The sequence below is a fragment of the Piliocolobus tephrosceles genome, chromosome 13 (assembly GCF_002776525.5).
Source record: "Piliocolobus tephrosceles isolate RC106 chromosome 13, ASM277652v3, whole genome shotgun sequence".
Taxonomy (NCBI): domain Eukaryota; kingdom Metazoa; phylum Chordata; class Mammalia; order Primates; family Cercopithecidae; genus Piliocolobus; species Piliocolobus tephrosceles.
The window spans coordinates 46422001-46449994 of record NC_045446.1 but is presented as its reverse complement, the minus strand read 5'-3'; the positions used below and the strand labels follow the sequence as shown (position 1 = coordinate 46449994).

Genomic DNA, 27994 nt, shown 5'->3' with positions numbered 1-27994 from the left:
CTAGAGCCTATAAATACGTTTTGTTACATGGCAAAGGGGAACTGAGTTATCAGATGAAATTAAGGTTGCTAATCAGCTGATATTAAGACAGGGAGTGATATGGTTTAGCTGTGTCCCCATCCAAAATCTCATCTTGAATTGTAATACCCATAATCCCCAGGTGTCAAGGGAGAGACCAGGTGGAGGTAATTGAATCATGGGGGCAGTTTCCCCCATGCTATTCTTGTGATAGTGAGTAAGTTCTCGTGAGATCTGATGGTTTTATAAGGGGCTCTTCCCCACTTCATTCGGCACGTCTCCTTCCTGCCTTGCTTCCCCTTTACCTTCCACCATGACTGTAAGTTTCCTGAGGCGTCCCCAGCCACACTGAACTGTGAGTCAATTAAACCTCTTTCCTTTATAAATTATCCAGTCTTGGGCAGGTATTTACAGCAGTATGAAAATGTACTAATACCAGGGAGATTATGCTGGATTATCCAGGCAGGGATGATGTAATCAGAAGGGTCCTTAAATGTAGAAAAGGGAGGCAGAAGAGTCAGTGTCAGAGTGATGCAGTAGGAGAAAGACTTGAAAAGCCATGGCTGGCTTTGAAGATGGAAGGGGTCACAAATTAAGGAATATAGGTAGCCTTTAGTAGCTAGAAAGGGCAAGAAAATGAATTCTCTCTGGAACTTCCAGAAAGGAATGAAGGCTGCTGACAGCTTGATTTTAGCCAAGTGAGACCCATCTTAGATTTCTGACCTCAAACTTGAAGATAATACATTTGTCTTGTTTTAAGCCATTAATTTTATGGTAATTTGTTATAGCAACAATGAATAAACTAATACGGGTGTGAAAAACTCTGCATAAAGGAGAAAATATAAATAGTTCTTTAACATATAAAAAGATGCTAAACCTTCATTTACAATAATTACAATTAGACAGATTAAAAAGGCCACAATAATCTTAAAAAAGAACAAAGTAGGAGAGCTTATAATGCTAGATATCAAGATTTATTATAAAGTTACGATAATCAAGCTGGTGTGGTACTAGTATACAAAAGGAAAAACAAACTAATAAAAAATAATCTAAAAGCACATTCACATATACATTCAGTCTCTTGATTTATAACAAAGGTGCCTTCACAATTCAATGGTAAAAATGAACTTTTCAGTAAATGGTTCTAAATGTTTTAAAAAACTAATTTGAGATGGATTTTAGGACTAAATACAAAAGGCAAAATAATAAAGCTTCACAAAGAAAACATAGGAGAATACTTTCATAATCTTGGAATGGGTAAAAATATCTTAAATAGGGCACATATACCTCAAACCATTAAAGGAATGGTCAATAAACTGGACTTCATTAAAATAAATAACTATTCATCAAAAGAACGATTAAGAAAGTAAAAGAGTAAGCCACTGGCTGGGAGAAGATGTTTACAATACACATATTCAACAAAGGACTGGAATCTACAAGATATAAAGGATGCCTACAAGTCACTAAGAAAAGCATAGACAAAACCCAACTTAAAACAATGCGCAAAGGCTTAAAGTCTTTGGATTTGACAAAAGAAGCCATCCAAATGGCCTATAAGCATACAAAAAGGTACTCCACATCATTAGTTATGAGAGAAATGCAAATTAAAATCAGTGAGATTCCATACTGCACACTCAACAGAATTGCCTAAATCTATAAGATAGAAAATATCTGGTGAGAGTATAGGACAAATGGAACTATCATATTGCTGGTGGGGGTGTAAATTAGTGCAACTACTTTAAACACTGTTGCGCAGTATTTACCAATTATAAACATGAACTAGAATTCCTAGTCTTAATCACGCACCCAAGAGAAATAAACGTACATGTCTACCAAAAGGCGTGTATAAGAATGTACATAGCATTCCCAAACTGGAAACAACCCAAATGTTCAACAGTTAAATGGTTAAGTAAGTTGTGATACAGTTATACAGTAGAATATTACCGAGCATTATAAAATTACTGCTGCATACAACATGAATGATTCTTATAGACACAATGTGTTGAACAAAAGAAGTCAAACACCATTCATATGAAGTCTAAACAAAGGCATCTTTGGAGATAGAAGTCAGAAGAAAGGTTACCTCCGGGGGTGGGTTATAGGCAGAGATGGAGCGTTAACTAGTCTTCCAGGGTGCTGGAAATGTTCTATATCTTGCTCTGGGTGGTGTTTTCTTAAGTATACACATATGTAAAAATTCATCAGTCTGAACCCTTAAGATTTGTGCACTTCACTATATATTTTATACTTCAACTTTAAAAGATAAACAAAAACTACCCTGAGTAGTTGCTTACCTATAAGACTGGCAAAAATCCGAGTTTCTTAACATATCCTATTAGGAAGACTGCAATCAGTAAGTACCCTTACACATTGCTAGCACGAGTGAAAAATGGCATAGCCCCTATGGAGGCCAATTTTGAAGTACGTTGCACAATTACAAATATATTTATATTTTGACACAGTAATTTCACTTCTAGGAACTTACCCTATAACTATACTCTCCTACACATGAAATAACATATATAGAAGGTCATTCACTATAGTGTTGCTTAAATAACAAAAGACTAGAAATTACATAAATGTCCATGAACAGGGCACTAGTTAAATAAATCAAGGTACATAGGAACATTGGAATATTACATAACTGTAAAAAAAAAAAAAAAAGAGCTAGGACAGCTTTTATACTGATATGGAAAGATCTCCCAGAAAAATCGTTGAGAAAAATCAGGCACTGAGAAATGAGCATAGTATGCTACCATTTATGTAAAAGGCAGGATAAAAACATATCTTAGTATTCACTTACATATATAAAAGGACACTAGAAGGATACAGAAGAAACTAGTAACAGGCTTTAGCTGCACATGTGGTAGAAGGGTTTTGGGGAACTGGAGAGAGGGAGATAGCATGGAAGGGAGTTTTTCATTTTCAACACTGAAACAAAAAGATGAAATACTCCTATCTGGTGGCTTTAAAAACAGGCCGGACCATCACCAGTCTGCAGGAAGGCAGCATCGGGTAGTAGTCCACAGGCTCTGAAATTAGAGGCGTGGGTAAAAAACCTAACACACAAATTCTTCCTACTTGTGTGACCTGGGCAGGGTAAATTGCTCACCTTCAGCTTCATTTTCCCTTACCTAGAAGATGGGATTAACCAGAGTACCAGCTTATCAATTTGCTGTGAGGATTAAATGGGATGAGATAGGTAAAGTATTTACATTCTGCCTACCTTGTTGTGCACAGAAACATACAAGTTTGTATCTGCCTCTAAGCTCTCTACAAGGCCCTAGGGTTTGGAGATATCACCTCTCAAAGGAATATCCAGTGCCAAAAAAAGAGTTATTTCTTTATATTCCTATTACATTCTTACATGAAATTGCTTGATAGTTTCATGCCAAGGTCAGATGTTCCGCCATACATATTATAAAGGTACAATGGTTCAACAGTTGAAAATCATCTGTGAAATGAAAAAAAAATCCAAGCATATATTATAGCTCCAATTTAGTAAAAGAATTGGCTCTGCTTGGAGGAGGAGGAGGCATCACACTTCCCTGCCAATAACCAACCCTTTAACAATGCCTGTCTGGCAAGCCTGAGTGCTCCAGGAAAAGGCCACCAATAAAATCCTTCCAAGGTCTGTGTGGAGCAGGGAGAGAGGAAACGCAGTCAGCTCTTTTTTCTCCACAGGAAGGGAAGACAAAACTGCACATCAGGGGAGAAGGCAAACAAATTGCCAATTCAAGCCAAAATAAGCTGCTCCTGATGGAAGCACAACAGCTGGAGCCAATTCATCCAGACACAGAGGTGAGGGGCCTGAAAACAGAGCTGGATCTGGGGACCCTGCCTCTGAAAGGCAGGGATCTCCTCAGCAAGTGATGGCCACATGCCCTCAGTTCACCTCAGCCTATGCCCACAAATGGGAGTTAGCCAGTGAGCTTTGTCAGATGTGGAAAGAAATCCTAGGTGGAAAGGAAGAAAGCGAATTAGTGAAGCAGCCAAGCGGACAAGCACCTGCGGAGCACCTATGACATGGCAGGTACTGAGCATGCACTTGACATACGTATGTCATTGGGAAGAACAGCTTCTGGGAGTGGGTATCAGGGTGTCGATTTTACAAATGAGGAATCAGGCTCAGTGAGGCAGAGTGATTATACAAGGCACATAGGTAGAGAATACCCAAGCCAGCCATGGTCAATGGCCTCGGCTCTCTCTGATTGTCACCTGAGTCTCTCTACGCTCAGCTCCAACAGTTCTTAGTCTAAAGCAAGAACTCATACCACTTCACCATTCTGTCTAGCCATGGGGGCACCTGGTGGCAAAGACAAAACATGTCAAGAGAAACTTAATTGGAAAACTAAGGACGTAACTAAACCAAATTTCAAAAGAAGTGGAACAAAGAAACCCAGAAGCACATAAAGCAGCAGAGTAAAATTTCCATCTTCGCAAGAAACTGAAATGTGCCTTCCATGGGGCTTGCCTCAGGCTGGAACATGCAGGGCCTGAGTTCCTGTCTGGGACAATGAATAGCAGAATCCCGTCTTTGAACAAATCTGGGCTAGCACCGTTTCCAGGGCTGTTTGGATGTGCAGATTCCCCAATGGGAACCCCAGGCTCCAGTTTACAAATCCATCCTGCAGCTATGCTGAGATCTTGCCATGGACCCCGATATCCAGGCTGGGAAAGGCACTTCCTTCTCCAGCTCCTGAGATTCCTACCCTGGCCTCAGGCTTATAATTATTTCCTTCCTTGAGGTCTTAATACAGAATAATAATAATAATAATAATAATAGCAGCTAACATTTATTGAGTCTTTACTTTTGTGTTAGGCATTGTTCTTAGCACTTTACCTAACAATCTTATGAAGTCAATAATAATATATCCCAGATGAGGTGATCAAGACACAGAGAAGGTAAGTCACTTATACAGGTTACACAGCTCGTAAGTGGAGGAGACAGAATCTGGATCCAGGCAATCTGTCCCCAATGCCTGAGCTCTTCTTTACTACTACCCATACTACTTCAGTCCACTGGAAATGATAGAGTGGAAGGAGCAGTTTTGGAAGTCAGGCAGACAGCTGTACTATTTACTGCGGTAACCGTAGGACCAGTTCAAACCAATTAATCACTGCTTAAGTTACAGGTAATGCAGAGCCAAAGTTACCTGGCATGCTCAGGAGAAAAGCTTTAGCAACCTAATTGTTACCATCGGCCGACCAGCTGCACTGGCATTACCTGGGATTAGTTTAAAATGCCACAAAACCTTGACCCACTCCCAGATTGGGGAGATTGATTTGAGAGTTGCCTCCCTGTCTCCTTGTCAACTGACTCACAATAAAGCTTTTTTCTTTTCTCAAAGCCAGTGTCACAGTATTTGCTTCTATGTGCACTGGGCAGTGAGCCCATTGCTCAGGTAACACTGCTACTTATCTTTACAACCTGTTTAACCCATTTAACCTCTGAGCCTGTTTTGTCTCTAAAGCAGATACAACAAATATACTTTGAGGAATTGTTTCCATTAACCTGAGACAGAGTAGGTTCTCAACCATGTCCTTTCACCATTCTGTTTCACCTCCCTTTCCAAGTTGATTCATCTGTCACACACTCATTAGACATTAAGGTTGCTTCTACCCTTGGGCAAAGTTTGACTGATTTATGTTATCTTCTAGTCTATTCTATAACTATTTTGTGCCTTTTACATGTGGGACACAGCACCAGGCACTGAAGGGCTAGAGTTCAGGAAATGAAACTGAAGGCAGGGAAATCCCTCTAAAGTAGGCAAAGGCAGTAGGGTTGAGGGGAGGAGCTCAACCCCATGGGAAACATGGCTTTAAGCTGGTAGGAACTCTTCTTCACCTGCAACGTGTCTCCCTCGTGCTGGCCTCCTGGCAGGGCTAACAGGCAGCTTCTTGTAGCTTCCTGTTTCAAAGCCTGCACCCTGCAGAGCACCCACTCAGGGCCTCATTCCTCCAGTGATGGAGAGCTTCTTGCTCCTGGCTGGCAGGCAGGTACATACGTGCAGAGCCCTGTGCCTGCACTCACCTTTCCTGACTCTGAAACCATTATTCAGCAGTCTGTGAGCCAGGTCCCAGGCACTGGGGATACAATGGAAAATAACAGGTCTGCCCTCAAGTGCTCGCCAGCATGCCCTATTCTCCCACTGCCTCTGATGGCCTCCACACAGGTAACACTGGACACATCTTTCCAGAATGTCAGTTTCTCTCCCAACAAAGAAATATTTCACTAGAACAGTTACACTAACAAGTATTTCTCCCCTCCCCCTACCCAACCAAGAGAAAAGAGAAACCAAAGGAATTTATATCTGCCAGGTATTTCACATAAATTATCTCACCTAATCACAATAACCCTGAAAGGAGGAATGATTATCCCATTACAAAGATAAGAATATGGATGCTCACACAGAGATGGAACTGGTTTGAATCAAGGCTGTCTGCCTGCAGAGTCTTTGCTCCTTCTACAGCCCCGGGCTGCCTACATCAGCTCAGCCTGTCGCTTTGCTAGCTCTGACCCATTCCTTCATCTGGATTTTGTGCTTTCACAAATTTAGATTCCCTGCAATCTTCTTATTTGTGTTGGTCCCAGGGGAAGCCAACCTCCCCCAGGCCAGTGATAGCAGTAGCAGCAATGTCCTAGGCACTGCCTTTGACTCTTTGATTAGCTTGTCTTAATTACAACCAGGCTGAAGCAGTTCCGGTATAAAGTATCTGGTCCTGCTGCAAAGCATGCAGGTTTGCTATTACATTTTCTAGCTCCTTCTCTAACTCCAGCCCCTGTTACTCCCCACCTCCTCTGCTGTCCTTGGTTCTGCCTCTTTGTACATCATGTTTGGGCCTGCAAAGTAGTGCTTCACACTACTGCCACCCCAGGCAGCCAAGCCAGTCTAGCTCAATTCAGAAAAGAACATGTGAGTCTCTGCTAAGAGCCACGCACTGCTTTAGGTGTTGTGAATAGGCAATAAATGAGGAAAACACAAGGGCCTTGCCTGGTAGAAGTTCAAAGTTAGAAGCTAGGAGACAGGCGTGGCCACGAACAGAAATTATTGACAGAAGTCAGTCAGTGGTGGGGTTGTAACAAGAGTCCTAAAATATCAGAGCTGGAGGGAAACTTGGTTTTCTGTTTTAACTTCTCCATTTACAGCTGGGGAAACTAAAGGCCAGAGGAGGGCAATTACTTTAACACATAACACCAGGTAATAATAACAAACATTACCAAAGCCCCTACTAGGAGTTAAGCGTCATTCTATGTGCTTTGCATATCTTAACTCTTCCCTTCAACAACACTATGAGGTAGGCACTATTGCCCTCCCCATTTTAAAGATGAGCATAGAGAAGTCAAATACCTTGTCCAAGTTCACATGGCTAGTAAGAAGTCTGTACTGAACTCAGGCAGTCTGCCCCTACACTGCAGTCTCTTTAATGTACTGTGAGATGGAAACTGAGTCTACCTGTGGAAGTAATGAGAAGGCTTCTTGAATGAATAGATCTAATTATGAAAACACTAAACTGTGATTATCCAGGGCCAACTAAGAGGAAGCCTCTATTAACCAGAGGTTTGAGTCCAGCTGGGAGCTCCTGAGTGCCACTAAATACAAGGCAGCGAGGGCAGTGAGCAGAGCCGCACATTTCCAAAGAAAGAGCCAAACCAATAGGAAAGAACTTTTGAGTGAGGATTTATTCAAAAAACCAGAAGCAGTCCAATCATTATTCCTTTTTATGTCTGGCTTTCTACACATGATGCCCCTCAGCCTGTGAGTTGTTTAATATGCTCAAATGCCACTTCCCAGGCAGGGAGGCCAGCTCAGGTACTTTAAAAAGATGCTCAATGATATGAATTGAAATATTCAGAAAAGGAGCTTCTAGTAAACCCTTGGTCAACCAAAGACTTCCATTTTCCCCAATCTCCCCTAAAACATGCATGAGCACACGCACCATGGCTTTTGGTTAACCAAAAGTCTTCTCCAATTCTGCCACATGACTTTCAGAAGAAAGTTATCAGTGTAAAAATTACTCACCAATTACTGCCAAATTATGCTCTGAGCCACAAGAGACCTGTAAAAAAAAAAAAAAAAACAAAGAAAATGGATAGATATTTCAGTCAGTATATTTCATAATCATAGTTCTTTTCTAATGACACTAACATCCATTTTTGGCAAAATTTAGGAAGGAAATAGAAAGCAGCATCACATACAAAAGTTAAGATTGTAATTACAACACATTCACAGCTACGTAAAAAGAGAAAATAAAGAAATATTGAATGGAAAGGCATCAGATATTAAAGTTGTCTTTAGCTAGTGAGACCATGAGTAATTTTTTAAATCCTTTCTTCCTTTTACTTTTTGTATTCTTCAAACTTTCTATAACGAGCATATGTTACTGTAAAAATGGAAAGATAAGGCAATAAAGATAACAGTTTTTGAAAACTGAACTAAAAAGACCATCACTCTCATATGGACTGATAAAATGAGCAAAGAATTCAGTGGAAACAGACTGGTCCGTGAAGAAATGTTTGACTTTTTCTCATCTGTCCACTATCCCTTTCACCTACCAGCCACACAAACTATCTGCAGTTCTTTCAACATGTCATGTTCTCTCACACCTCTAGTCCCTTGCACATGCTTGTTCCTCTACCCAGAATGTCCTCTCCTCTACTGCATACCTAAAACATTTCTACTTATCCTTTAAAATCTCAAAGTATCTACTAAGACTCCTTTGCTGTTGTGTCTAGGCAGACTCAGGTGCACCTGTCCTTATGCCCTTAAATGTACCCCCACCATAGCAACCATCTTGTTGCCTTTTATCATTGTTTCCTGTTCTTATGAGACTATATGTATTTTGAGAACATGGTTGAGTCTCATTCACCTCTGTATTGCACGGATGGATTGGACAAGGCCTGGGACTCAGTTAACATCTGCTAAATGAGGGAATGAATGAAAGAACAAAGTACATAAAAGAACAAATACTTAATACATAAAAGACAATTTTTGGCTTTCTGAATCCAGGATTTCCAACCAGTGAAAGATACTTCTTGCCCTTCAGTCTCCATATGTCCCAACCGCTAGCAGGAGGAAGTGACTGGGAATACAAAGGCATAAATGGTTCCCCAGAACTAATTAAGAGGAGCTCTAGACTTTGGAGAACTATCCTGTGACCTTTATCAGGATACTCACTTTAGCTCCTTGCAAGAGGAATGTTTTAAGTACTCTGGAATGTTAATGCTGGAAGAGCCCTGGAGATACCCTACATTATGAGGAGAAGATGGAGGCTCGGGAGGAAGAAATAACTTACCGCAGGTCCTAGGCAAGTCTGTGACAAAACTAAGACTAGAGCCACCACTCTAGCCTCTACTTCTATGAAATCAACTTTTAAAATCCACATATGAGTGATTCCTTATTGAATGAGGTCATGTGGTATTTGTCTTTCTGTGCCTGACTTATTTAACTTAAAGTAATGTCTTCCAGGTTCATACATGTTATTATATACGACTAAGTTAATATATCAGATTCTTTAAAAATGCTGAAAATAGATTTTGTTTTCTCACCACAAAAATGACAACTATGTGAAGTAATATATGTTAATTAGCCAGTTTAGTCATTCCACAATGCATACATATTTCAAAACATCATCTTGTATACAGTAAACATATACAATTTTATCTGTCAATTAAAAAAATAAAATAAAATAAAAAACTAAGACTAGAGTTACTCTGATTCCCTTAATTCTCCCACAAGTTCCTTTGGTAGTGTTTCTCATTCTTTCCCAGTGAAAACCACTTGTAAGTAATATTCAATGGTTCTTAGCGCAGGCCCCTGACAGTGTAGCTCAAAAGGCATTTGAGTATTAGAAGCCAATCTGCATATTCATAGGTGAGAAGGGGCAGCAAGGTTTCCTAGGCTTTTTCCTGTGTAGAAGCTATGCTTCCCAGATCCCAGTTTCCAAAGGGAAAAGGTTACTCACACTTAAGTGGACTCCCTGACAGTGCTTATTTGCCGGTAAGTATTTCTAGGTTGTTTAGTCTCTGAGCTCCTTTGAGGCTGGCTCTGTGTCTGACTGACCTGAGGGCTCCCACTATGCCTCACTCAGGACCATATACACAGCACAAGTTCATTATATGCTTCCTGGCTGTAATGAGGCTGGTTCCCTAGGTCTGTTACAGGAAGCTATTTAGATTGAAGAATTGGAAAAAACTCAGATGTCTAACAATTGGGAAATGCTTATGTAAATTATGGTAGAGCCATCTGATGGACTAATATGCAGCCTTGGAAAATGATGCTTATAATAAGAAAATATTCATATGAAAAATTACATAAAAATTGTATATATAATATGATCTCAACTCTATAACAAAGTGTGAATAAGAATGACTGGAAGGAGATACAACAAAATGTTAACAATGAGTATGATTTTTCTTTCTCTTTTTTTCTAAACTCTGAATTTTATAAACAATTTTTATAATTAGGAAAAAATCTATTAAAAACAAGAAAAAATAAGTGTAATGCAGTTACCACCATGGAGGAAAAAAACTCACCTGGGTATAAAATATACATGTGATAAAATCAGGAATGTTTAGAAGTAGTGGGGGAAAAGGATTTGAAGGAAATTTAAATTATAAGGGTAGCTGTATCATGGTGGTAAGATTGTTAAGATATTTTTTCTACTATTCTCTATTTTCAAAATATTATTTAACTGTGGTGGCAGTAGTAGTGGTGGCTGGGGCAACAGTAACTGTAGGAATTAAAGTCAGTATATATTGAGGATTCATATGTGCCAGGTGTCATGCCAAGGTACTTTATAAACATTATCACATTTTAGTCATTAGAACAATCTTTTCAGGTAAGTTCCACTTTCTTATTTTAGACATAAGGAGACTGAGGCTCATACATATTAAATGATCCTTACAGCTAGACAAGTGGCAGCAGCAGATCTAAAACCCAGGTCTGCCTGATCTCCAAGCTAGTGTTCTTTACTGCTACATCATGTTATCTTTGTTATTGTTTTAAAGTTATCTTATTTTACAAAATGCAGAGAGAGAAAAGCCCTACTTCTGACTGCCGGGGTTCACCCTGGGGCTGTGACTGTAGAGCTGACCAGCCTTGAGGACCAGGGGCTTCCAGAAACAAGCCATTGACAAATGTCAGTATCAGACAGCACATTAATGAAAGAGACAGTGATGAATGGATTTTGTCAAACCAATGTAGAGCTTGAAGCTCAAAGTTTCCCACTGCTTCTTGCTGTCTGTGTGCTGGCATAGAGGTCAGGCGACTGAACACCACAGGCCACAAAATCCCAGTGTTATACTCCCTCAGTGAAACTCTATCAATGACCATATGCTTCATAATGCTCCTGTCTGCATCTACCCACTGCTCAGTTGCAGGCAGCTTTCTAGAAGACGCTATTAACAATGGCAATGCGCCCAGGAGAAAAGAGATTCAGGACCGGGAAACTAGGTGAGCCCCAGGTCCTCCCCTTTCTGGCTCTGAGACCTAAAGAGCAAGGTATCTGACTTGACTTCTTGAGCCTCAGTGTTCTGAGGTGTAAAAAGTAAACAGTGTCTTCCCTGCCTGCCTTACAGAATTGCTAGAGGACAAATGAGACAATTTATCCCCTTACAGCCATGCATCTCACCTTCTTTATGCACAAATCTGACCATGTCATGCCCATGTATAAAACCTTCACAGGATTCCAGCATTGGTAGGGTAAAGCCTAAAACATCTTAAAAGGCCCTTCACAGGATTCCAGCATTGGTAGGGTAAAGCCTAAAACATCTTAAAAGGCCCTCATTAGTAGGTCCCTGTTTACCTCTCTGGCCTCATTTCCTACCTCTGCTACTCAGAACCCTCAACCCAAATAACATAATCCTTTTGTTCTATTCACATCACATTACTTTTTCTCTAAGAACATCATGTAATTTCAGGCCTTTATGCATGCTATGCTCCTTGCCTGAAATTCACTTTCTCCCACTGTCTACCAAGGCAAATCTTTTAAGACTGCTCAGCCAGGTGTGGTGGCTCACGTGTGTAATCCCAGCACTTTGGGAGGCCAAGGCGGGGGGGATCACTTGAGGTCAGGAGTTCAAGACCAGCCTAGCCAACATGGTAAAACCCCGTCTCTACTAAAAATACAAAAATAATTGGTGGGGCATGGTGGCAGGTACCTGTGATCCCATCTGCTCAGGAGGCTGAGGCAGAAGAATTCCTTGAACCTGGGAGGTGGAGGTTGCAGTAAGCCAAGATCATACCACTGCACTTCAGCCTGGGCAACAGAGCAAGACTCAGTCTCATTAAAAAAAGAAAAAAAAGACTGCTCAAACAACACCTCCTGGTAAAGCTTTCCCTGATTTCTTCAGGCAGAGCCAGCTGCCCCACCCTGGCTATTCCCACAGCACTATGTATCATGGCCCTTAACACACTACGATGTCTGTTCACAGACTGTGTACGTTAGGTTCTCTGTCTCTCAGACATCCAGAAGACTGCCTGCTCAGTAGTGTTTCTGCCACAAAATCTAAGTGCAGGTCATGGGGGTGAGGAGGTGGCAGTGCAAAGGGAAGGGACTCAGGGAAGGTATATGATCCCAAAGCAAGTATGAGCAGCAGTGTGGCCAATCCAGTCCAATTGGAGACTGACCCTGACATGCACAATGCGGACAAGAAGGAGACAGCATTAGAAGGATACAGCATGAAGATGCTGGGGGCATTGAAAGCAGAGAAGGGTTCTTCTGGCAACTCCAGCACAGCAAAGCACAGAAGACTATAACAGAAGTCAGTTCCAGGAAACAGGACCCCACTACAGAAAAATCAGGTTCTAGCTTGCTGATTGGGGCCTTCTGGAGAAGGGGGACACAACTCCCCAAGAGTAAGGGGTAAGAAGCAAAGGTGGCTGTGGAGAGCTGCTCTGTCTTAATGCTTCCCAGACATGAGAGAGGTCTGCTCTGTTCAGGGACCTCAGCCCGCGAAGTCAGAGCTGCAAAACACAAATTCCAAACCCCCACTGCCACAGGAATAAGATCTCCCACCCACCCACCAGGCTAGACTTCATCAGTTCTTGCAAGGCCAGTTAAAACTCTCCTAGGGGTGGGGTCTTAGAAAACACAGCTGGACCAGGGCAAGAGCTGACTGATAATATGCTCAGTAAATACATGCTGAATGCATTAACGAGTTAAACAAATGAAAAATTTAAGCAAAAATTTGATGAATGTGAAAATGTTTGCCAACTGTTGGATGTGAGTACTTTGGTTCTCAACAGTACAGCTGTACCTGTTTGTAAAAACAGCTGACTGGCTCTTATAGAATACTTATAGGCCAGGCACTTGGCTAACTACTTTACCTATATTATCTCACACAGACTTATACAAAACCTAAGATATTCTTTTGTTACAACCATTTTACAAATGAAGCTGCTGGGGTTCAGAGAAGCAAGGTAACTTGCCCAGTGTTTCACAGCTAGTGGAGGTGCAGGATTCTGTGATCCTTCAGGTTCAAGCTTTCTTCCTCAAAACGGTATGTACCCTTCCTTTTCTCATATAAGATGGAAATAAACTACCCATCCAGTTCCCTTACATCTGGCAAGCCCAATGCCAGGGACGTAAGGCTGGGAGAGCCCTAGATTTACAGGGCCCAAACAACATCCTGACTGGGGCTAGGAGGGCCCACCTCTGGAATGATTAAGGAGCTGTTTCCAGGGATATTTATTAGGGGAACGGCTGCAAAATAACAACAAAGTTCTGTCGCCTGCCCTCCTCATGGACATCCTTTGGCGAGAGAACGCCACCAGATTGTTCAAATCTGAATATTCTAAATGGAGAAATTGGGGCGCATAAGACTGGGGTGGGAAACGAACACCGGGTTGCAGACCAGAACTCAGGGTCAGGTACGCCAAGGAGAGGAAATGAGGCGAGGTCAGCCCCACGCCACCAGCGAGGGGCCGCTTTCCTCTACCGGAGAGTGGTAGCCAGCCACGGCCCAAAGGCCACCCAGGGTGCTAGGTGGACAGCGAGGCCTGCCGACTGGTTCTCACCCCGTGCCAATGAGTCTGGGCGCCTTCAAGTGCTTTGGCAATGGGGCGTACGTGCGGAGATGCGTGATGGCCAGGGTGGAAGGGGAGTAACAGGGTTTAGGCTGGTATGGCACTGGGCTATGCTCTGTGCCTCACTGCGAGCCCTTGGCAGACACAGCCGCCAGGGTGGGAGAAGCGTGCCGGAAGCAGCTCCAGAATGGCAACCCCAGCTGGCTGGGCAGCCTGCGCCACCAGGGTTAACAGGCCAATGGAATGGGCGTCTCGGTGCCACCTTTGCTAGAGCTCTGCCCAAACCCAGTTTCCATCTGTGTATCTCTGGGGTGACAACCAGAATTTCCAAACTATTAAACGCAGTGCTTGGAAGCTGGGCACGTTTTACAGGCACACTGCAATCCAGTGAGCCATAAGAGTTCCACCCCTAAGCTCAGAAATAGTCCCAACTGGGGAAGGCCACCGCGACACCAGAGAGGCAGTACAGCTGTTTGCTTCTGGAAGCACCTAGCCTTACAAAGATATCTTTAACTCTCTCTGTGGGCTTGAATTTGTATTTTATTTCATATATATGTATGAAATAAAACGAAGGCACATTGTATGTATGCCTGTGAAAAAACAGTGAGGCTTGAACTAGGTTCTGCTATCTTCCAGAGAAGTTGGGGTGAGAAGAAAAGAGCTAAAGTTTGGTTAAGTGCCTGGATGCCAAGCATGTGACATTATAGAATTTCACTTTACCTGCAATACCTCCCATCCTCACAGCCACTCTGAGAAGTGGGAATCTGTCTCCCTACATAGCAGGCCAGCAAACCCATTCAGAGCAGTTACGTCACTGGTCCCAGGTCTGCTTTGGTGCAAAGTCTGTAAGCTACCTCACTACAGACCTTGCCTCCCCCTCTTCTGATACTGGTACCACAGCGTCCCTGTCACAAAGTCTCAAACTCTCAAGTGACAGTTCTAACTCTCTTCCTTATCTCTCTCCTACCCTTATATTTAGGCTGTCTCCAGATCCTGTTAATCCTGTCTTCTCAACGGTTCTCAAATCTGACTTATTTCCAGCTGCTATCATCTTAGTTTAGTCCTTTTGGCCTCAGCCTGGAGTCTTAACAACCAATGACTTGAAGCTTTTTTCTCACCATAATATCATGATCTGATCTGTTTTTGTTTTTGTTTTTAGAGACAGGGTCTTGCTCTATCGCCCAGGCTGGAGTGCAGTGGTGTAAACACAGCTCACTATAACCTCGAATTCTTGGGCTCAAGCGACCCTTCTGCCTTAGCTTCCTGAGTAGCTAGGACTACAGGTACACACCACTATGCCTGGCCAATTTCTTTTTTACTTCTTGTAGAAACAGGATCTCATCATGTCATCCAGACTGCTTGAACTCCTGGCTTCAAGCGACCCTCCTACCTCGGCCTCTCAAAGTTCTGGGGTAACAGGCATGACCCACCGTATGTGCATGGGCATGATCTGATTTCTTTTTAATTAAAGTTGTCACAGTTACCAAAGTCTCATTACTGTTTAACACACATTTTACCACTCCTTTCCTACATAAACCCTCCAACCCAGCAACACCAGTCTCTTTTCTATCTCTGGAAAAATCTCTTGTTTTCCCCACTTTTGTATCTTCATTTGTACCATTCTCCCTTCTCCACACCATTCTAAATCCAACCAACTCTACAAGGCCTAGTTCAAAACCTTGAGGCAGTCCCCCAGATCACCTCAGCCTTTAGGAGATCTGCCTCCTCTCAATTCTCACCACTTGCCTTGGCTATAGTTTGCTTTTATCAAATCTCCTTTGTGCTTTTAATAGTTTGGACATGAGTATGGGGCATGTCAGTGTGAGGTAATGGAGAGAGTTCTGGATATGGAACCAGAAAACCTGGATTTAAGTCCTGATGCCCCCCACCCCTACTTCCTAGCCATGTGACTTTGGGCAAATCTCTTTGCCTCCTTCTCTGGCCCTCAGTTCCCTCATCTGTAAAACGGAATTCAAACAACCAGGTATACTTCACGCATGCTAACCTCTGCTATCTACAGAATAAAATTCACTTTGGGCTTGACCCCATTCTACAGATACATTTTAGGACTTATGTATTATTTGAGAACATATGGCATAGGCTCACTATGAAGAGTTCTTCAAGCTGGGTGTGATGGCTCACACCTGTAATCCCAGCACTTTGGGAGGCTGAGGCAAGCAGGTAGCTTGAGCTCATGAGTTCAAGACCAGCCTGGGCAACATGGCGAAACCCTGTCTCTATCGAAAATACAAAAAAATTAGCCTGGCGTGGTGAAGTGTGCCTGTAGTCCCAGCTAGTTGGGAGTCTGAGGTGGGAGGATCATTTAACCTGGGAGGTGGAGGTTGCAGTGAGCCAAGATCATACCACTGCACTCCAGCCTGGGCAACAAAGTGAGACTAAAAGAAACAAAACAAAACAAACTTCTTCAGTCTAAACAGTTCATTTCCTTTTCCAATAGTTTACTGACAGATAAGCAGAGGGCTTGAGAAATGTCTACTGAATTAGAATATAATATACACAGTAATTAGACTATAATATATACAATTAAACTAGCCAGGCAGACTGCTTGCTTTTCGCATAGTGCCCTTCTAAGGGAATGTCTTCATCATAAATGGCCATGTTGATACCATGTGGTCCTGCTTCCTGGGGCCATACCTAACTGGACTATGGATGGACATCTGTCTCGATGTGGATTAATGCATAGATTGACCATAGCCTGTGAAATGGCTTGGTGAAAATTCTGCCTTGTAACAGTTTTAGGGAGTGAGTCCTCTAGTTTGTAGCTGGAGCAGCAGCTGGAAGAAATAGACACAAGGAAGGTTAAGATGAGGAGGAGGTACAAGCAGAGGAGTCAGAAGCAGCAGGAACAGTAAAGTGAAGCTAAGTCACCAGGATGTGAGTTCTAAAGGAAGAAGCAATAGATCCTACTGCTGAGGGCTCAAGAAGGTTTAGGCTTTTGAGTTGCCTTGGGTTCTAAATGACTTTCCCATTGTTCTTTTATAAGGCATTTGCTTCACCTGTTTTCCTTACTTATGCTAAAGTACAATATAGTCTTCACAATAATAATCTGCAAGTATCTTTGGTTCTTGCCGGCTAAAAACGCCTGACACAACAATACATCCGGATTTCAGTAAAGGCGTGCTACTAGGTTACTTAAGTTACTCAGTACTTGTACTGAGAACAAAATGGAACCATGGGAGTTGGACAATCCAACTAAAAGAGAGGCAATTAATAGATTCAGGCCAGGCAAACATCCTATGGCAGGCTTCTCAAAAAAATTTAACTCTTTCCATAGTGGCCATGATAGGTTAAAATTAAAAAGACTGCCAACACCAAGTACTAACGAGGATGTGAAATAACTGGAACTCTCTTACACTGCTGACGGGAGTGTAAATTCAACAACTGCTTAGGAAAACTGTCTGGCAGTATCTACTAAAGCTAAACATATATATGGACACCCAAGTACCCAAAATAAATTATTGCTTACTTCTACCAAAAGGCATGTACAAGAATGTTCATAGCAGTTTTATTCATAATAAAAATATGAAATAACACAAATATTCATCATCAGTGTAATGGATACAGTGTAGTTCATTCAGAATACTTTACAGCAGGGGTCCCCAACCGCCAGGCTGCAGACTGGTAACATTCCCCGGCCTATTAGGAACCAGGCCACACAGCAGGAGGTAAGCAGCAGGCAAGGGAGGGAAGCTTCATCTGTATTTACAGCTGCTTCCCATTGTTCACATTACCATCTGAGCTCCGCCTCCTGTCAGATCAGCAGTGGCATTAGATTCTCATATGAGCGTGAACCCTATTGTGAACTGCGCGTGGGAGGGATCTAGGCTGCACAATCCTTATGAGACTCTAACTAATACCTGATGATCTGAGGTGGAACAGTTTCATTCCGAAACCATTCCATACCCACCTCTTCCAGGAAACCGGCCCCTGGTGTCAAAAAGGTTGGGGACTGCTACTTTACGGCAATGGAGGAAAATACTGATATTCACAACATAAATAAATCTTTAAGAATGATAATATGAAACTCAAAAGTAGGCAAAACTGATTTCAAATAAATAATATAACTGCTCTTAAGGGGGTCAGAGTAACTCCTGAACGTAGTACTTTGACTAAATAACTTCTATTTACAAACAAACAGAATGCAAAAAAAAAAATTTAACTACTTTGTAGGTTATTTTCTTTCATTGCATGGGTGTATCCATTCTGAAAGTATTTTGTATATATTGTGGGACCATGCAAATAAGGAAATAAATGAATGTTGCTGGGAGCCAGAATGCTCACTGTAGTTGAAGGAAACACAAATATAGAATGAGAGAAGGCAAAGAGAAACCCTGTGGATATCAGGTTAGAATTAAAGTTTTCAGTATGAACTCAGAGTTTTACACACATACACACACACACACACACGGGTTGAGTTAAACCAACATGTATTGCCTAGTAGCACTGACACCCCAGCAGCAATGAGTTTACTTGGTGCACAGACCCTGGCTTTTAAATACTATTCAACTAAGAGGGATCAGAGCTCCTTGGAGAAAAGGCTGATTCTAGGGTTGGGATGAAGAAAGAACAATTTGAGCCTAGAACATGTATTTGTACCACTAGCCAGCCTGAAACAGCTCCCACTAGCTAAATCAGGGAAAACTTGAGCTCCAAAATGAATAATGACAGTAGTAGATTACAGCCCATTGAATAAAATAAAAATCCACAGTATATACTGAGCAGTAAATATATATAGGGAAGCAGGGAAAGCTCTTTCTTATAGTAGGATGCCAAAAATAATAAATGTAAAAAGAATAATTGGGCTAGAAAATAGTTTTGCAATCATTGGTTAATTCAGACAAGAATCATCAATGCATGTTAAAACTACTGGGCAAAAGTCTGAAGAGAAAAAGGATATTCACATAGTCTTACAGTATCTCTTCATAGATTACTTCTTAATTACAAAGAATAAATGTTAGCCTTATAGCAGAGAAAGGAGGCAAGCACCACCTTACACAAGAAATGTAGGTTAGCATCACTAGTAATGGGCCAAACTGACATCAGGTGCCTCCTCACATGATGCATTAAAGACAGACACAACATCACTTATTTAGTATTCCTGCCAAAAGTGCGTAAGTGAAATGTAATCATGAGGAAAAATCAGACAAAACCAATTGGGGGACATTATATACAAAACAACTGTCCTGTACTCTTAAAAAATGTCAATGTCATAAGAGATAATGAAAAGCTATTCCAGAATAAAGGGGGCAAGGAGACATGACAACTAAATGCAATGTATGATCCTGAACTGGATCCTAGATCAAAGTGAAGAACTGTCATAAAAGATATCCTTGAGACAACTGGAAAAATATACAGAAGCTCTGTAGATTGGATAAGAGTATTCTATCAACGTTAAATTATTTTAAAAAGAGAAAGGACACAAATGTGGCAAAATGTTAATACATTCTGTGTCTGGGTGAAGGGATCTGTGGAATTCTTTATGTTATTCTTGCAACTCTTCCATGAGTTTGAAATCATTTTAAAATAAAAAGTTAAGCAAAATATAATCTGTGTTGAAAGTTTAGAATAATGGTTATTTTGGGATGGGTATATCCAGGAGGCTTACTGAAGTGCCTAATTTGGGTGATTACATGGGTGTATACACATATAAAAGGTCACTGAGTTGAATATTTAAGATTTAATCATTTTACTGTATGTAAGTTACACTTCAACAACAACAAAAAAAAAAAAAGCAAAAAAACAAGGATAGCTTCCTTCTTAAGCCTAAGAGAGGAAAGTGGCCAAGCATCAGAGCCTACATGAGAAAAGTGGCTAAGAAGGGGCAGTAAGGGCCCAGTGGAGGTTCAGCGCCTGGCTGGACAGCTGTGGCCTGCTGGGGAAGCAACCTGTGCAAGGAAGGTAGTCAGCAGGACTGTGGTGCAATGGGTTGGTTTCATACAGGAGAACTGAGCAAGCAAGTAAATGTATTGAAGATAATGGGAGCCAGGTTGCTCATAGTCAGGGAAGTGAATTACAACTGAAAGAGCGAGATATAGAAGGAACTCTGTAGTGTTGCATTATAACTTAAGACATTGGTGTGAACTCATTGTTTTCAAGGTAGACACAGAAATAGAAACAAATATATATAGAAAAGTAGGGCTGTGTGTGTGTGTGTCTGTGTATGCACAAACTCATGTTTTTCTCACGTTTTCTCTCACATATTTTCTCAGCTTTGTCCACTGAGAGAGCCTATGAGCAGCAATCTTCAATGAGATAAGCACATCTAGACCTGAGATTGATGAACTGATTGATTTTTTGTAGAGACGAGGTCTTATGATGTGGCCCAGACTGGTCTCAAACCCCTGGGCTCAAGCGATCCTCCCACCTCCCAGCCTCCCAAAGTGTTGGGATTACAGGCATGAGCCACTGTGCCCAGCTGACTTTTATTTCTAAAAATCATTCTCCACTAAAAATTATTGTTGGAGAAATGGCTGATTCTAGGACTGAGGCAGGGAAAGTACAAGGTGAACCTGTAGCATCTTGTATCAGAGAGCAAAAAAAAGTGCTGAAAAAATGATGAGGGTATGTCAAATGACACAGAAGCAAACTTGAAGGAGTTCCCACTGGCTAAATACAAGACAAATTGAGCATCAAAATAAATAATGATACTCATTGGAATATAAGCCAGAGACTGAAACAGAAATCTTCCTACGTGAAGCTCTTACCTAGAGGCATCTTGTGGTATACCAAGGAATGTGGCCCTCAATTTGGCCTACCTAAACTTCTGATCAACAAACAGGATAAAGATTGAAGGTGTGCTTACTAAATACACAGAATTTATAATGCTGGGAGAGACAGCCAGTACCTTGGATGAAATGCTCTGGACTCAAAGAGATGAACAAGTAGAAACACAAAGGTTATAATTTAAAATGTGAATTCCTACACTCAGTTTCAAAAAATAAGTTGTAGAGATGCAGAATTGGCAAGAAATAACTAAAGAGCATGTCTTGTGAAAAAAGATTCATACTTGCAATTTGAGTCAGCAATGTGACATAGCCTCTCAAAAAATAGGATCCTGGGCCGCATTACATTTTTGCCCACAAAAATGAACTGATCCTAGTGTCCTCTGTGCTGGTCACATCATATTTGGAGCACTGTGTCAGTTCTGGACTCTCTCTCACATTTTAAAATACTGAATTTAAGGAATAATAATAAGATCAAAGTAACCAGAATATTAAAACATGTAGAAATTGTCATATGATGAGCTGCTGAAGAAACAATACATGTTAAGCCTGGAAAAAAACATTTGTAGGGACGTGGTAGATGGAGGTGCATATGACTCTTCAAATAATTGAAAGACAGTCACATAGAAAACTTGTTCTGCAGGGTTCCAGATGGTAAAACAGTGTTATTAACATAGAATGTGGTCTAATATGCAGAAGAACCTTTTTAAAAACACAGAGCTATTCTACAACAGAGTGGTCTATCTTGTAAGGTGATGAGCTACTACCCATTATGGGAAGCATTTAAGTACAGACGGGGTGACTGCCTTTCAAAGCTAATTACTGAAATCCTTTCGAGTTCTGAGTTTCTGTATCTGGCCTACTACTGGCTAGACATTTTTTCTAAGCCACCATCTTCTTTGGTCTCCTTGTCTATCTTTTAGGATCTTTTTTCCAAGTGGGCAAAAATTCTGAAAATAAATATTTGCATATAGATAAATTCTGGAGTAGGACTATGCCTAGAAGGGGGGTGAAAAGGGGGAGGGGAAGCTTCCAGCTTTTTCCAGAAAAACACTACAGAGTTAGGAAAAATGTGAGGAGCACTTGGGGATAAAAAGGAAGCATGCCTAGAAGATAGTAAAACATAAAAACACTATTATAGACTGATTGGATGAATGTCCCCAATTCTTACTCCTCCTCGTATCTACATCCTTTGCCATGAACTGTCTTCCCATTCAGAGACAGTTTACCAGCCCGCCAGCCTTTGACTTTGGACTCAGCCATGTGACCTGCTTGGGTAACTAGATGTTAGCAAATGTGACACAAGCAGAGATTTGAAAAATCATTTGTATATTTATGCTCATTTTTGCCCTCTGCCCTCTGCTCCTGCCATGAGAACTTGCCCAGGCTACCCTGTGCAATGAAGAGATGTGTGGAACAGTGAGGAGCCACGCCCAGTTGTCCTAATCAAAGATCAGCCAAGACCTAGGCATGTGAGCAAGCCCTGCCAAGACCAGAAGAGCCACTCAGCTGAGCCACAAACACATGAACAAATAAGTGTTTCTCGTAGTAGAACCTAGAAGTTTTTAAACTACTAGGTTATGAGTGATTTGTTATGTAGCATTACTGTGGCATAACATATTGATAACTGATTTAAAACATCCAGTAACATTTGTCTAGCACTGAAGGGTTTCCAAGTGTATTCACTGTCAATGCCCTGCAGCCCAAGATCACCAGGAACATGTGTATAGTTGAACAGACTGGGTTTACTACTTATTGCTGTGAAGGAGAACACACACTACAGGAAACCATGGAGCATCTCTGGGAGGTGGAGGCTGCCGTGAGTCGATATCATACCATTGCACTCCAGCCTGGAACATATTAGAAAGAACTTTATTACACAGAACAGTAGTATGTTTGGTGTTTTATGGCTTGGACAATGTTCATGTTTTGTCTGTGTTCAGACATGATTACAAAGTGGTCTTATTTTTGTCTTGATCCATCATGGTCACAGAGTGGCCTTGTCTGATGCTGATGTTTTGTGAAGTAGTATATGTTCAACAGGAGAACATCATGACCTACCTGAGTGCCAGGTCAGCTCACAGCAACACAAAGGCCCAGTGACTGAGAATGCCAGGCCAGTTCCTGGATGCCAGGGAATGATTTTCTCTTTATCATTTATACAGAACCTTATTTGATCCACAAAATAGCCCTAAAAGTTGGTTTTATTATGACTTTTTTAACTAGGTGAGAAAATTGAGGCTCATGGACATTAAGAGCCTGGTCCGAGGTCTGACATATGTAAGCTGTCTGACCTTGGGCATGAAGCCTGTACTTTTTGAACCTTTGCTTCTTCACTGTAAAATGGGTGTACTAATATTTGCCTCACATGATAGTGAAGATTAAATGAGATCAAATATGCCAAAGAACCCAACCCACCTCCTAGTATCTAGAAGTGGTTCAACCAATATTACAACTTCCATCGCCCTTGATATTCCTACTCTTTTCATATTATGAGGCCTCTGGAAAACATCTTTATATGGAATCTATATCAAGGTAATTTTCATTGTTGTGATTTTAAATACTGGGCCTCTCTTCAGAGAGGTTCCCCTACATGAGGCTATTTCATAGTTCAGCTGGTTCCACAGCAGCTCAGCTCTATACAAGTCACTAGTGTCCATGTGCAGAAAGATCTTGTGTATATGCTCAACTATCATATGATGTGATGAGTATACCTAAATGGGCATGGATGCATGGGTAGATCAGCCTTGAGATCAGAAAGCTGAACATAACCTCAGAATATTAAAAGTTATGGGCTACATGGAATCAACTATCACTCAAACCAGTGTTCCTCCAGCAAGAAAACCACAGGCACATAGAAAGGGTGGAACTAAATATCTTGCTCAGCCTCCATGACACTGAGGGTGTCAGAGAAATGGTCTGAGTCTTAATTCTGGCCTTAACTCTTGCCTGGGATTCTGCAGCAGCTTCCTTGTGCTCCTCTCCCCTTGGATCTCTCCCCGACTCTGTCAAAATGGTCTTCCTAAAGTACAAGTGAATTATTTTGCTCCACATTGCCCAAGTCCAAATTCCTTTGTCTGGTATTTAAGATCTTCCATGGTCTAGACCCAATGCAGTTCTCTAGCCTCTTTCCCCAGTAAAATTACCCACAAGTACTTGCATTCCTATCTCATCAAACCCCTCCACACAGCATCCAACCACCCCACTCCTCATCATGCCCAACTTGTGCTGTGCTCTCAGTTCAGTGTACCTTCCCTTCACCACTCATCCTTGAGAAGGAAGGAGAAAGGAGAAGAAGAAAAGGAAAATAATTGCACTTATTGATTACTAAACCTATTCTAGGTACTTTTTGTGGATTAACACATTATATCTACATTTTATAGATTAACTGAGAAATAGGATGATTAAATACCTTGACAAAAAGCACATAGCTAGTAAGTGGATGGGCCACTTCATAAGTAATTGCTTCCTCCTCTGGGTCCTGCTATAGAAATAGCACTTATTCTACTTATTATTAAGTGGTTTTCAAATCTGTCTCTTCCCAAATTATATTGATTAAAACTTTCTTAATCATGAGGGCTATATTTCATTTATTTCTATCCCCAGTGGCTTGCACAGTGCTGTGTACATAGTAGGTCCTAATGAGATGTTTGTTGAATTGAAGCCACTTATCTGGGTACCCCTCACTGCTCCTGGCTCAGAAGCTGACACATTAGTATTCAGGAAATGCTAAATGAATGACACTGAATTTATCTCTGAACTTCCTGAGCTCCTCACCAGGGTCTTGTAAATGCACCGAACTCTGTAAGTAATGTCTGAATTCACAGACTGAGGACCCTTCAGATGTTAAGAATTTGAGTCAGTGGCTAACAGAATGGCCTCCCAAAACATCACAGGTAGATCCCACAAGGCCCGGGGAGAAGTTCGCTGGGTAATGCCACAGGGCAGAGACAGTTAAAAAGTGGGCCTGTAGTGTATGCGGAAAGGCAGCACAGCCCCTTCCTGTCTCCATTCTATCCCCAACAACAACCAGATGACAGGCTGACTCTGAGCCATTTGTACACAGAGCCCAAGAATCTTTGCCTTTGCTACAGCTGCAGAGTAGAGCTTGGCTGGGCCATTGCCAGGCATGAGGCACAAACACGTGAACATAGCACCTGATCAAGAGGCCCTCTGGTACCCCAGAGCCCCTCACAGTAAGGATCACTTTTGCTTTTTTGATTAAAACAAAACAAAACAGATTGAGGCCAGGTCCTAAAGCTTTACTCTTTCTGGGATTTAAAAGTCAATAATGAAGATAAGATGTGACAGAGAGATCAAAGCTTATCATAGCAGTGTATACAATATAACATTGAATACAGCAGCAAGAATGATGACTATATCTTTTGCAGCTGACTGGTGCCATGTAACCCAGCCTGACAGACTCCCTTCCTAGGCACAGCCCAACAAGTCAGCAGACGTAGGAGTGCTGCTGTCCTGTTCCCAGGGGCAGCTTGCTAGAATCCCACTGCCAGAAGTCCAGTTCCTAGCTGAATGATGACCACAGTGACCTTCTTGATCTACTGACATGACTGCAACTTTTCTGTACAAAACAAAGTTGTAGATTATCAGGTTCTGTTCTGGGTGACATACATATACAGAATAATTTTTAAATAAAGTTTATTTATTCTTTTAGGTTATAAAAGTAATATACACTTATTGCAAAGAATAAGGAAAACAAAAACACCCATAATCCCACTGTTCACTTAACATGTGGTGTATTCCCTTTAGTCTTTTCCTATCAACGTTTGTCTTCATGTGAATAAAATACATATAATTTCAGAAACACAGCTTATAGTCATATTATATATTCAGTTTTATATCATGCCCTTTGCATTTAACATGTTATGTTTCCATATCATTGTTTCACTGAAAATGTGATTTTCCTGACTTTATAGCATCATAGGAATATGCCTTATTTCACTATTTCTCTTCTGTGGGGTACCTACATTATTTTCAATATCTTACCATTATAAAGTGTCTGGTGAACAAAAAAATCTTAACTTATATCTCTAATTTTTTCCTTGGGATAAGTTTTCTAAAATAGAATTATTGAAAAAAGGGCTATGAATCTCTTTAAGACAACTACACAATTTGGGGAGTACATTTTATTAGGATCATTGACAACATGAACCACATGCAGAAGAAAAAGAACAAAATGGGGAAAGGTAACAATATTGAAATGATAATATTGGTTAACATATATGGGGTGTATATAATGTCACAGGAAAAGTGCTTAGGAATTTTGTTTGCATGCATTAGCTCATTTAATCTGTGATTTAATCCTATAAAGTATACGTACATAAGGAAACCATAGTTCAGAGAAGTTAACTTTTTCAATATTGCAGTTCATAGGTGGCATAGCTGCAGTTTAAATCAAATTATGGTATAATTCCAGAAAGTACACTTAATGCTATGCTACAACATATCACATAAAAAATAAAGGGAAAAAATGAGTGTTTTCAGTCTGGAGAAGAGATGACTTGGATAGTACAAGTACTGGGATAGTATAGAATAGGACAAGGGAAATCAGACAGCAGAATGAGATGGTACAGCGAGGATCAATGGATAGAAATAGTGGGCGGATCACTTGAGGTCAGGAGTTTGAGACAAGCCTGGTGAACATGGTGAAACCCTGTCTCTACTAAAAATACAAAAAAAAATTAGCTGGGCATGGTGGCATGCGCCTGTAGTACCAGCTACTAGAGAGGCTGAGGCACAAGAATCACTTGAACCCAGGAGCAAGAGGTTGGAGTGAGCCAAGATCACACCACTGCACTCCAGCCTGGGTGACAGAGCAAGATTCTGTCAAAAAAAAAGAGAGAGAGAGAAAGAAAAGAAAAGAAAAGCTTAAAATGTCAAAGTACACCTTAATATTAGGCCATTCTAAAAATAAAGTTCTACCAAAAATCAAAGGAGTGTCTCCAGGTGGGCCTATTCTAATCACACATGCCCTTTAAAAGCTGAGAGTTTTCTCTGGCTGATGGTAGAAGGAGAAATCAGGAAGACTTGGAGCACAAGAAGGATGTAAGGGACCATTGTTGAGTTTGAAGATGTGGTGCTACATACAAGAACTGGAGAGCAGCATCTATTGCTGACAACAACTCAAGGCTGACAACCAGCAATGATACAGGGACCTCAGTCCTATAATCTCAAAGAACTGACATCTGCCAACAATTGGAACAAGCTTAGAAGCCGATTCTTCCCTAGAGTCTCCAGATAACAATCCAGTCCAGCTGACACCTTGATTTAGGCTCTGTGAAATCTTGAACAGAAAGCCTAGCCAATCCCATTCAGACTTCTGGCTTAAAGTACTATGAACTATTAATTATGTGGTATTGTAAGCCACTAAGTTTGTGGTAATTTGTTATGCAGCAAGACAGAACTAATACAATGGATAAGTGAATAAACAAAGCATAGTACAACCATATAATGGAATACCACTAATCAATACAAAAGCAACAATCTACTGATACACATAACATGGATGAATCTCAAAAACCACTGTGCCAAGTGAAAGAAGCCAGGCACAAAAAAGTAAATAGTGCATGATTTCATTAATACGAAACTCTGGGAAAGTCAAATCTGATTTACAGTGATAGAAAGCAAGCAAAAAAACAAATCTAATGTATAGCAATAGAAAGGCTGTGGTTGGGGTGGATTGGTTGACTGATCCTATCCCCTTCCTGTCTGACTTTTCTGCCTCCACCTGCAGCCTCAGCCTAGCATGGAGAATGGGGAGGCCCACTCACAAAACACACCACTGTATAGTCATTTCTTTCTCTGCCACTCTAACAAGACTAAGGACCCTATTAACCCCTAATGTGGGTAAACAGTCTATCAAAAGCACAATTTGAAACCTTAAAATACATTCCAGAAGGGAATGACCAAGTTTTCAAAAAGCTATGCTACATCGATTTCCCTTGTCAAGTTCCTTTTAACAATATGCCCCATTTATTGGGATCTAATTAAACTAAAGAGCTTCTGCACAGCAAAAGAAACTACCATCAGAGTGAACAGGCAACCTACAGAATGGGAGAAAATTTTTGCAATCTACTCATCTGATAAAGGGCTAATTTCCAGTATCTACAAAGAACTCAAACAAATATACAAGAAAAAAACAAACAACCCCATCAAAAAGTGGGGAAAGGATATGAACAGACA

The 27994-nt window shown here is 41.2% G+C and overlaps 1 protein-coding gene across 2 annotated transcripts in view; it reads right to left on the bottom strand.

Moving 5' to 3' along the window:
* SERGEF (secretion regulating guanine nucleotide exchange factor) overlaps window positions 1–27994 on the bottom strand; it is a 232525-nt gene that overhangs the window by 81022 nt on the left and 123509 nt on the right. The window contains exons 10-11 of one of the 2 annotated variants that reach the window (XM_026454043.1): window positions 8043–8079; window positions 3390–3472 (exon numbers count right to left, since the gene is read on the bottom strand). In XM_026454043.1, coding sequence (XP_026309828.1) covers window positions 3405–3472; window positions 8043–8079 — 105 coding nt within the window. In that variant the 3' untranslated portion in view covers window positions 3390–3404. Of the gene's footprint in view, window positions 1–3389; window positions 3473–8042; window positions 8080–27994 lie in introns of those variants that run through there. The other variant, XM_023230837.3, reaches the window with a different exon arrangement.